General features: G+C 34.1%; 1 protein-coding gene across 4 annotated transcripts in view; it reads right to left on the bottom strand.

Annotated features, from left to right (window-relative positions):
• Positions 1-262: 262 nt before the first annotated feature.
• Positions 263-14,166, bottom strand: part of LOC120628293 (serine/threonine-protein phosphatase alpha-2 isoform) — a 37,166-nt gene continuing 23,262 nt past the window's right edge. The window contains exons 5-9 of one of the 4 annotated variants that reach the window (XM_039896598.1): positions 10,820-11,016; positions 9,652-9,799; positions 9,195-9,333; positions 6,011-6,041; positions 263-651 (exon numbers count right to left, since the gene is read on the bottom strand). In XM_039896598.1, the coding sequence (XP_039752532.1) occupies positions 6,029-6,041; positions 9,195-9,333; positions 9,652-9,799; positions 10,820-11,016 (497 nt within the window). In that variant the 3' untranslated portion in view covers positions 263-651; positions 6,011-6,028. Of the gene's footprint in view, positions 652-1,185; positions 4,470-6,010; positions 6,042-9,194; positions 9,334-9,651; positions 9,800-10,819; positions 11,017-14,166 lie in introns of those variants that run through there. The other 3 variants (XM_039896597.1, XM_039896600.1, XM_039896599.1) reach the window with 3 other exon arrangements.

Genomic DNA, 14,166 nt, shown 5'->3' with positions numbered 1-14,166 from the left:
TGTCTGATGAACAAGCAAACCTCGTTTAAGAACGTTCATAAGAATTTGTTAGAAATGTACAACAAATAGATTTCGACATCATAAGTAGTTTTAGACTAAAAATGGATTTCCGAGTAATGCTAGTTTAGCCGAAGATATTTAGTTTGTCAATTTTAGTTGGTAGGTATACCTAGTTGTATTCGTTTTCTACAACTTTTTCAAACATTTGCCGCACAAGAATTATAATGAAATATTCCTAATTAAAGTGAAAATAAAAAACAGGTATTCAGAAAGTATTTTATTTACGAAATTAATATACAATTCTTTTGTTCATACATCAATAAATTATTGATTCAAGTCGGCCGAAGCCACTAGATGCATTTCAGTCTGGTTCATAGCGAATTACAGGAAATAAATAATGATTTAAAATACTGTTCCCCGCGTAAAAGTTTTTTTGATATGGTACACTATCGATGGAATTGGGATACACGGACCATCTTTGTCAGCAACTCAAAATTATAAAACAAAAGTTTCATGCATAAATTATTATAATAACTTATGAATAAAATAATTTTAAATTACATACTAATCATTATTTTGTTTCAAGTAAAAAATGAAGCCGCATTTTGTACTTCATATTTCATTTATTAGAAATACTTCCGCGTTTTTTACCTAAAAAGTAAAAAAAATATTGAATTAAATAAAACGTTGGGTACATAGGCTACTCACGAAATAAAATGTATTAATGATGTTATTTATATATACTTAGATGTAAGAATGCAAAAGTTAAAGGGGTATCGAATTTTGTATGTCTCACAGTATAACGATGGATTTAAATTACTCTTTAATGCCGAGCATAATTTAATTCTTACATATAAACTGTCTATTTAACCCGCATTGGATCAGTTTGCGCTTATTATGCGGAAGTTCATGCAGGTTTATTGTCTTAAACCCTCTCTGCTATAAGACACATAGTTTATTTCTGAATTTGCCCGGCGTAACGTGAATCCACCATTATATTAAAACTGTATATCACAATGAGATCTCTATCATGAATGCTATCATGAAGCTACCGCACATTTTATAGGTAAGGTCAACAATTGGAAGTCTAGATCTGGAAAAATGTAAACTTTTAAACATATGTGCAATAGTTTAAGGAAGCCTAATTCGATATATAAGGAAATATGTCAAAAAAAAAAAGTTAAATAATATTAACAGATGATCCGTGTTGGAAGCAGTTTTATTGGAATAAAAAATTATAAAAGTCTAACAAAAGCGGGTTACGTCAGCATGCTAAATTGTGAACGCACAAAGCTTCACCTACGTCGTCACTACATGCGTCCAAGAGATCTTTCACTTATTACGTCATTCAAAATTAACGCTCGTTATATGCCACAAAAGATGTAGGCGTGTGGCAAAGGAGCTGATAGTTGGAAACTAAAAAATGGGTGTGTTACCAAAAGAAGTTTGGTTAGGTTAGAAACTATTTTTGGCCATGTAAGTTTTGACAATCCGTTAGTTGTACATATCTTTCGATGTCACGCGCGATTATGATCTTTAAGACCCTTTAAGTAATAAAGTTCTTTAAAAAACAGTAGACAATATTGTTTACAATCTTTTGACGTCTCTAGAGATGAACAGAGCGTCAAGCAATGGCGTTGGCAATCACCTAAACTTGTCTCGAAAAAACTGTCTTAGTTTCCAATTACTCGCTCATTTGCAATCAATCATCCTAGGTTTTTGGCAAAAATTATCCTGAGACATAAATATCATCATTTCGTGATGATAAAATACCCTATATAACATTATTCAACACCGCATTAAAAAATCGTCTTAATGTGAACACCGTAGGCCAATATGATTCCATAAGTTAAGAATTTGATAGCCTTTTTCATGTAACTCATTTTATCTTTACGCGAGATCGATCTCGATTATCAGTGATGCAATGATGAGGTCTATGTTGGGGAGTGGTTGCCTTGAAAATGCTTATTCACTCTCGCCTTGAAAGTATTTGCCATATTTTTTGCGTACTGGCGTTATGTGCGTTTTGATTGGTCTCAAAACCGTAATATGATACCCCAACTAAGGATTGTGTTGTTTTTTACCGTTGTGTACTCATCTTAATACTTATTGCATAAGACTTCTGTACCTTTTTTGAATGTTTTATGTTCTGTCATGTTTCATAACGAGTGTCCAATTTCGATATGACGTAAAAAATGGAAGGCACAGTTAAAGGGACGGCCTCACAAAGGACCTTATCTTATATAACGCTTACTACTTATCGTTTATAATCAATTAATTACTTTCAATATTATCATTAACTTCTTTCCTCAATGTCATTAAATTCTGCGAACTTTCGGTATTACATGATACGGCATGTCCTATAACCTTATAAAAAAAATCAAGAAGAATTTGACGCTGGTATCCAACAAGATAATCTTTATTTTCGGGACACAATGACCGAACTTGAACGCGATGACAGATCTGTCACTAACTCGTACATGAAAATCATTTGATTAATGTTTTGTTTAAACAGCTTAAAGATTAAGTAAATGTTTGGCTCGTATCGATTTGCAAGACCGTCAGAGTTTATTCCTAAACGCGATGAGTTGGCTGATACCAAACCCAATTGAAACGAAGTGTCTTAAGGTATAGCGGTCACTTTTCAAAAACTAATGTACATTAATTTGAGTTCTACTCTGTTTGTAGATTCATCCAGTTCCACAAAAAAATATGTATCTATAGAACGTTTGTAGTCGTAATAGACGTATTGATTTGAATTGCATTTTAAAAAGACATTTGAAAAAACTATATCGTGTAATACTGAAATCTCGCAGCGCCTTAAAATATTGGATATTGAGTACGACACAAGCGTAGAAACAGACATACGAACAAGCATACAACGGATACATACTGAACAATCATACTGTTTTACATAAACGCTCCTTGTACTCCCATATTATTATGAATAGAAAATAAAAAAATATTGTTTTTACATGCAACACTGGCAGCTTATAAACATTGAGAAATTAAATCTAACCCCATTGTAATAATCTTCAAACGAGCTTTTATTTTTTTCAAATTTGCGTTGAGGCTGTACGCGCGGTTAACATAAGGAAAAGATTGACATAAGTTTAGCAGGAAAACGTATTTTCATATTCCAGCTGTACTTTAATCAAAAAACATGTCTTTTTTTTTTTTTTGTTACAATATGATTCGTGTATGGATAATAGTTTCAATTCTATCAAAAAATTAAGTTTGGTAGCACTATTCGTAATTTCTTGACTTAAGACGAAATTGCCACAGCAAAATGTCGATACTATTGTGATGTAGGTAAGTATTTAAAGTCCAAGGCTCATGTCGACTGAACACAACCGTCCAGCAATTGTAGATCGTGCGAGCAAAAATGAACTTTTTACTTTATAGGCCGCAACGCAAATTTATTGAAATCCGCCTGTGGTAAATTTACACATTCTTTATGGACTATAAAAAATAACTGGATCATGAAATTCGTTTGTGTTAGTAATATAGCGGAGTCAGTGCCTGATCCTAACCCCGCCCCTTGACCGCAAATTCTGTCTTTAGTTTAGTCTAGTTTTTAAGTTTTTTTATATTAGGGATTTTAATGTGCGCTCTCCTTTGATTTTAACAAATAACGCAAAGTGAAGTCAAATTTTAAAATTAAGCTTGTTTTATTTATTGATAGATAGATATAACTGAGTTTTTATAATAAAAATCTTTCAGTTATTCGGAACGAATATACGTGAACAACTCAAAGTACGAGATACGGATTACAGGCGGATTTGCATTGCGATGCAGTCCTCCAATAATATTGACTGTGTTATTTGTGACATGACACTATATGCCTCTGACATTTTAGAGAGCAAGAACATGATTGTCTAATTCATGATTTCAATATACAAACATTCAAATCCATTAACACAAATTGCACAAAATTGACAGCCTTTGAAATCTAATTAAAACAATTCAATTCATGTAATTTATTTATATATACACGCAAAAGTTATAACAAAGATAGGGTAAGTACAAAAAGTATATTTTATTAATTAAGGGTTGCTCCTAGTGTTCGTACTGATCATAATAATTAGTATGAAAACATGTTTAGGTGTTTATTTTATTTTTTAAACAATCGATATAAACCAAAAGACTTTATTCATATCCGATGAGGAAATTTATCATAGCCGAGGAATGTAACATAACACACCACTAACGATATATAAACTCAATGCACATATAATTTTTGCTATTTTCATTTACTTGCCGATATATAATATGACATACCAGGTCACTAAATAAGTCGACGGTACACAATTTTATATTCGCATGCCGTGATTGTCCACGTATAATCAAAGGCTGTCAACAAAGATCAAGTGAACGGAAGGGTAAAAATGGACATGAAAAAAAATAAACGTGGGAATCCATGCAAGTCGTCGACTTCCGAAGCGATGGCGGCGGTCTGGGGCGTTTAACTGCGGGACGGACAGACAGACAAGTTAGAATGGATTCTATTCATTCATATAGGTAATAGGTAATTTGATATATAGGTTAATTTGATAAGTATAAAATATGTTTGACATTATAAGGAATTTTTCGTTTTATTTTTTATGTTCTAGTTATTTAAACAGGCTTATTACTTATTATTCTAAGCCCCATTAGACTTCACTACTAGCATCTAGAATTAAAGTACCTCAATTAATTAATCTATTAATTGTCTGTTTTAGCGCAATACACAGGCAACTTTAGACCAATCTGATAAATTATTATTCAACGTAATTGACTTTCTTTTAATGTGTTGTAATTAACTTAACAAATTATTCAAAATGAAATCTTTTTACTGGCCGTACCATAGGCTACTATGTCTCCCCCAAGTTGCTGTAGTCGATTGGCTCCGCACACTAACGTGAAGTAAAATTGACCTGTCCTAATTATAATCGATTTTGAGTACGCATGTACTTCACCGTTCCTTTAGGAACGCAACTGTAGACTATGTTGACGACTTTAAGCTTTAAAAATAAGTTACCGATGGTAGCGTTTTGTTACTCGAAACTATAAACGAATGCGTGCGTACTTACCTTTACCATTATAAGGAGGTTTCTATTTGTTTTTGACCTTACATTTTATTTAGGCACGAAAGTATAATGTGTTTTGCAGTAAACACATATTTAGATTGTAATGTATTGGCAGTAAATTTACACATCGCAAAATTTTGAATTACTGTTAGACAGGAATATAGCTTCTGAAAGATCTCGATCGGTGGAGCTACGGGACAGTCGGTGGTGGACAAACCTACTATAATAGAATTTAAAAATAAAATAAAACGACTTCCACATAAAATATGTTGAAATTATCCTGTTTACTAAACTAATTCACTTATTGTGAGAGATTTTTTCGCTGCGTTCCGTCATTTAAGTCTGAGGTTCCTTCAAAAATTTACTAGATTAGATTAAGAAACATTTAAAATTGGTGAGCTTTTTGACGGAGAATAGGAGTATATTCGTTAAGAATGGCCTTTTGAAATACGTATGAGAAATCGCTTAAGCATTTCACACCTTCTGACTGATTTTTAATACTTCTCTAACATGCAGCCACAAGAATGACTGGGTTTAAAAGGTTTTGCTGTTAGCATGTGCTCGGACATAACATGCGATTAGTAAATAAATTGTAAAATAAATAAATATTTATGGGGTTTTGCTAATTTTTACCTCTTTAAATTAAATCGGTCCAGCCATTTTTTTTTTGTGAGATACACACGGCAATTCCTTTTTATATTATATTTAATCATAGAAGAGACGATAGGTCAAACATGTAAAAATTAAACTCTGTGAATCTAGATCTTTCGATGACATTATTTTGTTATTAGATGAAAGGGCCAATCAAAATGATCAATGTGTCTTATTTTGTGAATATTATATTGTTTTTAGTTTGATAAATGAAAATAAAATCAATAACTTATTAGTCGAAAATATTCTTGATTATTAAGTAACTGTTACCAGTTCATTCTGTTCAGTACCTTCAGCTTTAGCTGCCCTCAGATAATATCTCTGCATTGGAAAATACAGCAATTAATTACAAGAAATTGTAGAAAGATATATTATTACATGGCGAATATAGTCCCGGAAGGTGTTTGACTAAAATAACTAAGCAATTAGCAAACAGAATCAGTTTTGGTTTTAGTTCTACTGTTGTTGCGTTGTATCATAAAATGAACGTGTGCCTTTACTGCCTACATTTGTACAAAAGAGAATGATAAGATGTATATACTGTAATACAAGTGAACATAAATTTGAAGCGCCGAGAGTTATATTTCATACTCCATTTTCAATACATTTGTAGGTAAATAGACTTGGTAAATAAAATTAATGTGAACTCAACAACGAGTACAAAATTCGTGGCGAGATTTTTCATATGCATCAAAAAATGAAGTTTATGGAAAAAATAACTGTCCAGTACCGAATTAGGAAAAGTGATCTATGTATGGAACATAAAATATAGAAAAACTATGTATTTTAACGAACGTGCGTATCTACCAGACCTTATTATTACCTTACTACCTCACTTTATTACCTTTCAGTACTATCAGACCGTATGTTCTAATTCTTCGTTCACTATAGACACGGCGCCTTAAAACGTACGTACAGCGTTCTTTATTAACAAAGAAATAAAAACGTTTAAATTTAACTTGTTAGAAGGTTTTACGATATTAAACCGTTCAGTACGTTTATCGTCAGTTTACTTATTTGCGTATTATAATAATGCGTTCTCCACTAATTTCCGTTTATTGACAGTTATGCCTACGTATCTGATTATATTATATTCACCTCATTAGAATGATCATGGCCAAATTGCAGACCTTGATTGCATTTAAACTATATTAAACTTAGCTACATTTGAACGCTAGTTTATAAAATTTATTAAATCTAATCTACTACTTTTACCATTTCTTCGCCAAAAAAAATCTTAATTATCACGAAGTTAAATAGGCAATAATTTTTTTTTTCTCAAAAATTGGGGATTATGAAGAAAATTGCAATAACGTAAACCAAAGTAGCAAAATTTTGCCAATAAAATTTATTACTTGGCGTTCGCTGACACTATTGATGATACATAAAAAGTATGTTACAGTACCAACTGATTAAAGTACTCATCATTATTACCTACAAAAAAGTAAAACTATCATATTTAAGTCACAAAAGCAGCTTTTGTGTTCTAAAAAATGTTATTAAATCGCCGTTGGAAACAAAAGTGGGTTATAGTAGAATCGCAGTAATTGATTTCTTTTTAAATAAATAGTTTAATAATAAAGGGTATTAATAATAACAGTGAAATACTTATTAATTCAATCCAATCGGACATTTAGTGAAGAAGTTATCGTGAGTTTAGTTTTAAGGAGTACACCTGAACAGTTATTTTTAGAGATATACTTCATTGGAAAAGTTCTTTTTAAAACTACTACTACTATATGACAAAGTCAACAGCAACATCTATAGACTACAAATGTATTGAAAATAATAATAAGATTTTATAAACAGGTCTTAAAATTGTTTTTTTATTTTTTTCATAGAAGAGTCAGATAACGAATTCCATGCGACCCTTCTGGTCTCAATTAGGGAAAGTAAATCATACGAATTCATTTATCGTTCGTTATTAAAAAGAAAAAAAAATTAAATACAGATATGATCTTTATTTTTCTATTACAAGTACTTTGTACCTAATCTTATATAGAAACAGGCCATTAAAATAAACTAAATGATAATACATTTCTAAAAGGTGTCACAATCTTCGCCGTTCGTAGTTGTCATAATCGTGATAATATTATAGGCGGAGGAGCAAAAACAGTGTAGTTTGTGTCATGACCCCTTATACAATTTTATATCAAGTATGTTAAGATTCCCAAAAAACCGCCTTAATAATAAACGCGGCGTAACGTTCGGATCGTAATACGCACACTGCCTTTTACGATCCGAACGTTACGCCACGTTGACACACTTCAACTGACATTCATTACCTTTCAAATGTCAGAATGTGGCAACACTGCAAATACTCGAAACGCTACACCACGTTTAATAATAAGAGGGAAAAGTTTTTTTGGTTGTGGTTTGAAAAGTATATGATCTTTCTATTTTTACTTTCGAGCGCATCACCATAGCTCCCGTACAGTTGAGACAATTTTTTGGACATAGAAAAATACTAATTACAAAGATAATGCCCCTTGTAGTTTTTTCACAAAATTACTCGATCGATATTTTTTCTATCGGTTCTGGAACATGATCAGTATTTATTGAACCGGTGTTGAAGGGACTATTGAAGAAGGTATATCTCCGTTTCATATTATTTGCCAGACGATATTTGCCATCAAATTTTGGAGCAAGCAGGGTAATCGCGAGCGGCATTATCTTACACAAAGTTATCCTATTTGAGTGTTCGGACATGACTATTTCATGTTCACACTAAAATATTCCAAATGAAGTTGTCGTGTAAGAATTTTAGCGCAGCTTAGGGATCATACAGTTCTGAAACGAACGTATTTGCCGATTTGAGGTATGCTAGCAGTCAGACGATTTGAAAAAGAAAAAATCCTTCCCTTATACGACTTGTAAAGGCACCAAACGGTTGTTCAATACTTGTATTAAAGGATTTTGATGTGGTAACGTTTTATAAATCCATGAACGCCGGCTGCATGCACGAAAAAGCATGACTTAGCGTCACGTTCCTTCTCAGCCAAGCGTGCAATTGATAGAGGCAGGATCGGCCATAACGTTCGGCTTGTGACTTCTACTCGGGCGCACGTTATCACGTAAAATTATCGTCCGTAAACCAGAGAACAATATTTATTTCAACTTGCTTAACATCAACCCTGCTCAAACGCTGTACGTGCGCGTCTTATACATCATTATTATTCATAAATAATACTTGTTTGTACATGTGATTAAAGTCAATTTTGCAGTTTAAGATCGCACGTACTTACTACACATTTGGGTATTTTTATGTGATGGCGTATTTGATACCTGCCAAGCATACTTTCAAAGTTAATATGAAAAGATGTTTTTAATAGATTTTTTCAAATATACGAATTGTCAGTCTTATGTTGGTTAAAATACCAACACGTAGGGTTATTTCTGGCTGTTCCCGAACTGTGTGATGACTAAGCTACGCCCCTAGTGCGAATGGTGTTGTGTGTTGGCTTATGAACTCACTTCTTCTTGTTCTTGGGCTGGGCGCGCGGCGGCGTGTTTGGGCGGCCCATGTTGAGGCCGGAGTACAATTTGCGTTTGTCGGCTGGTTTCAGGATCTGGAACGAGCACATCAGGGTCTCGTCCACAGACATCAGCGCACCTGAAAAATACGACAATATGGTAGTTATCTAAAGTAAATACTATAATTATAACGTCCCAATGTTCTTGTACACGCCTCTTTTCCATGAGGTACTAAAACTAAGCCTCGAAGTTACTCATAATCTCGTGGTTTGCATGTTACCATGATCTTTGAAAATAAAAGAACGACTATGCGGACAGTGAGATTAAACAAACTATAACAGAGAGAGAAAGACAGATCAATAAAATTATCATCTCACTTTCAGTGATCTCATTATTAGCATGAACAATGGCATGGCATGTTTTGCATAAAATAATTATGGGATTTAAGTATATTTACCCGCATTATCAAACTCTCCGCAGTAGTTGGGCGCGGAGAACAGCGTTACGAGCTGCCTCTTAGCGAAGAACTCGTAGCCGTCCTCAACGACCTGGTGCGCGCGGCAGATCAAGTCGAATTCGTGCTTCGACAGGAACTTGCCTACCACCTGTGGAATGTTCTTCGTTATTACTAGATAAAAGTGTGAACTCACCGATCGTGAAAACCTAAACCGCGACAAAAAAAGCTACGTGGATGCTGCGTGCACTTTCCATTTTATTTTCGTAAAATCAGTAATAAATAGTATTTTAGGTTTTTAATAAATAACTAAGAAATCTTACAGCAAATTTTTGTTACTAGTTGTTTTGCACTTACAAGCTTCTATCCGTACGTCTTTGTAAGCGTTCAGAACTAGAATGGAAAGTTGGGTAAGGGCGCTCCATGAACTTTTTGTGACCAAATGAGTCTTCAACAAACACGTGAATTTTGCAGCAACAAATTAAATAGGCTTCATTTAATTAGTCAACAGTTGTTTTGTTTATTTTTGAATCACCATAAATAGCACATGGGTAAAAAGAAAAGTTTTGAGGAAAGTTAATTTTTAAAGTTTTCTTATGAAAGTCGAGACTCGCGTGCAGTCACGTCACGTGGCAGGCTACGTGACATTTCACAACCCCTTCGCTTCCTTAGTTGGCTTCACGTGGCTATTGAACCTTATTGGTTTAATTTACGATAAAGCATCGATACAGCGTCTACGTTCAAATGTTCTATTGTTATTGTAATTAGTAAAATCCTGTAAGAGCATTATCATCATCATTATCATTGGCACTACCCTTTGCGGGCCCGGGACTGCTCCAGTCAATTTTTCCACCTATCTCTATCTTGTGCCCATGACCGCTAGTTTATCATGCCGATGGCTTGAGCATTTCGGTCTGCTCCATCTATCCAGCGCAATTTTGGCTCCCCGATGGATCTCCACTCGTCAGGCTATGTCGTCATTGTCGCCTTTCGCTTGCAAAATTCGTCTATCGTTTAACATTTCCAGCCCAAAGCAGCCCAGCAAGAGCAGCAACTGTAGTTTGTGTATATCTCTGCTCTTTTACTCTCAAGAAAAAATGATTTTCCAATCTATTGAACATTTACATAAATAGTTGACACATTTATAAAAAAAGTTAGGGATAAAACAGACCTCAGCGCCGAAGGTAAAGCTGACACCGCGATCGTTCTCGCCCCATCCGGCCGTATCCTTGTCCGGATCTGACCACAGCAGGTCACAGAGCAGACCCTGGTCGGGCACGTCAGTCGGCCGCATGATCCGTCGGATCTGCTCCATCGCCTGCAGGTCCGGTGACAGACCGCCGTGGCAACAGAAGATTTTCTCGTCGACTGTAAATAGAACAGTGTCTTTTGTCTACTCACTTATAGTAATCATCATCGTCATGATCAATCTATTTATTACAGGCACTGTACCGGGGATTGAACTCAGTCCCCCCCGAAAGGGAAGCCGAAGCCTTACTCACTAGACTATCACCGCTATTTATAGAAATATGAACTGCAAAATCTTAGGCGATACGCCGTACTAAAAAAAATGTAGCATCCCATATATTGCAATAAAATTAGTATATTTTAACTGATTTCGTAGATTTTCCCCGTGGTATTTAAAGAATTTAAAGTTTCATTGATGCCATTTTAATTTTTTGAAGATTTGATAAAGGTGTTCAAAGAAAGGACGACATTCTTAAACGAACAACACTAAGTCACGCAATGCAGTTTAGCTCAGTTAATAGTATAGTTGAACATTAGATATTTAGCTCTAGTAAGCATAGCACACTGATGGTTTACTTTATTTGTAACCCAAATATTGGACATACAAAATATAGAGAGATGATTATAGGACGGATTGAAAAAACGCATTGCGTCGTGGCTAACCTTTGTTAGTCTCAGTTAATAGCATTATTGCGCCCTTATGTGTTGTACAAATAATACAATGGTCCATACAAAATGGTATAATATTATGATTATAGACGGTTTTAAAATTCAAAAGCTTTGCTTTTACTTTCCTTTAGCCTTACGTCAACTGAATTTAGTGTTGCCCAAATTCAGTCTTGGTCTTGCAGTCTTGGTCTTGTTCTTGCGTTTTTGCAAGACCAAGACCAAGAACAAGACCGCGTATTTTTAGCAAGACCAAGACCAAGACTGACCGTGCAAGACTTGAGCAAGAACAAGACATAGCCTGCAAGACTCTTGCGTCTTGCAGCTAGGACTTAGCGCTATTTCACGGAGTAGTTAGGTGTAACAGTTCGGTGTATAGGTAGGTAGGTACGCTTAGGAATTCTATGAGACGCAAAAAACTATATCAAAGAATATGAAAAACTGGACCTATGCGCATTACGACTAATACCATAAACATAGCGAATAAAAAAATATCTATTAAAATCAAACTGAGTGCATGCATAGTTATGTTTTAACCATCGGCACTTTGATAATGCGGCATCAAAGGTTTTGTACTTACTTCTCAAAGAAATTTGCCGCTTTTCGGAAGTACATGGTTATGATACACGCGCCGGCGGCTTCTTTTGAAATCTAAAACAATCGTTGCCGCCGCGCCGAAATCATAACATTTGACACTATTCATGCAAAATAATTTCGAATTTTAAGAGTACCTACAGGTGTTCCAAAGAATAAATAAGTTTCAGAGTGCTTAGAATGAAAATGAATACATTATACTGATCACGCAAGTAGTATTATGATTAGGATAAAATGGTGAGGATAGGTAGTAGATGTCATAATAATTCATTCTAGTAAGTAATTATAATATTGATTACTTATATGGTTTTAAACTAATTACTTAGGTACTATTATTGTACATTTAGTCATTATATTTCTTAAGTTTTTACAAGAAAAAATAGCAAAAAAGTGTTCGAATATCTCTGAGAGAGATGATGAGAGTAAGTATTTACTAGCTGTGCCCGCGACTTCGTCCACGAGGAATAGTAACTTTGGAGGTATAGTGACGTTCAGGATTTATTTATTTATTTTAAAACTTCTGTCATCAAACATACAAACGAACTCTTCAGCTTTATTCAAATAAATGATAAATCGTAAAACTCTTTTATTAAATTTCTTATAAGTTGAGGGTTCAATCTCTTTCTAGACAGATAAGTATTGTTCTTTAAAATACAGTCAAGTTATTGTAATTAATTTGTTTTTTTACATGTTTTAGCAAATGTAAGCTTATAAATCATAAATGTTTATTAAGAAACAGTTACTTCCATGGAAAACGACATATAGGTCAGTTGATTTTTCGAATTTCTTATCAAATCTTCAGTTATTTATTAATCTGCTTGATCTTTACTATGGCTATGTTAATTCAAGCTCACAATGTTCCAATTCTAATACGTTTTTCTAAGATTTAAAGTAAACTTTAATAAATAGTAATAGACTAATAGGTAATTGCAAGACTTGCAAGACTCTTGCTGCAAGACCAAGACCAAGACCAAGACTGGGAGCGCAAGACCAAGACCAAGACCAAGACCAGGTGTATTGGCGCAAGACCAAGACCAAGACTGGCTAAGTCTCGTCTTGTTCTTGCATTTGGGCAACACTAACTGAATTGCGAAAATGCGAAAATCCTTTTAAAATTATGTATAATAGGTATACTGCATACAAAATGGTGGATTATATTCATTTTAAAATGCAATGCGTTGCCGACTGCATCTCTAAATACTTTCGCAAACTGTATGTATATTTTTAATATACGACAAAATTTTCAATTTGTTATTATTATTAATATGGCTCTTTATTTGTACACCACATGAAGTAAAGGAATTATACAAGAAAAGAGAAACATAAAAATAAAAGCAGGCCGCCTTATCGCTTAGTAGCAATCTCTGCCAGGCAAACTTAGAATTAGGCAAAAAAGAGTTGCCAGTTTAATCAATATATTAATGAATGAATCAAATGCGTGTCACAAATAAATCTTACAATAAATGCTGTAAACATAGGTTTAAACATAAGCAACCGATAACCTATCTTCGACGAATGAACTTTCTCCTTCGAGAAATTGTTCTAGACTACGAAAATTTATCATGTCTCCGTGGAATCTAACGTTTGTTTTGAATAATCGTGCAATAACATTAATATAAACCTAGAAATGTCTTTATGAAAAGTCGTAAGGTGCACATAACATATTAATAAGCAATTTTAGACTTACAAGGCGACTTTCGCCTGTCGCCTTGTAAGTCTAAAATGTACGGTTCTTATTTGTTGTCTGTATTCTTCCATTATTGTCATGCCCTGGAAATCATAGGTAAACTCCACGAGGTATACAGATAGATGACTATATCAGAGTCGCAGGGATACAAACAGCCCAGGAGCGTTGGTGGGTTAAAATCCCATTTAGAGACCAAGCATTGGTGTCCATCGCTTGAAACGATGTATTACGAAATAAGTTCAAATGATGAAATAAACAAAGCATTCCAATCTATTATAAACATACAGCCAGTCAAAAGTGTGAGAAACTATCAAAACGTCATG

The sequence above is a fragment of the Pararge aegeria genome, chromosome 12 (assembly GCF_905163445.1).
Source record: "Pararge aegeria chromosome 12, ilParAegt1.1, whole genome shotgun sequence".
NCBI classification, from domain to species: Eukaryota; Metazoa; Arthropoda; class Insecta; order Lepidoptera; family Nymphalidae; genus Pararge; species Pararge aegeria.
The sequence above is the reverse complement of the archived record's forward strand: the minus strand, read 5'-3'. Positions and strand labels throughout refer to the sequence as shown.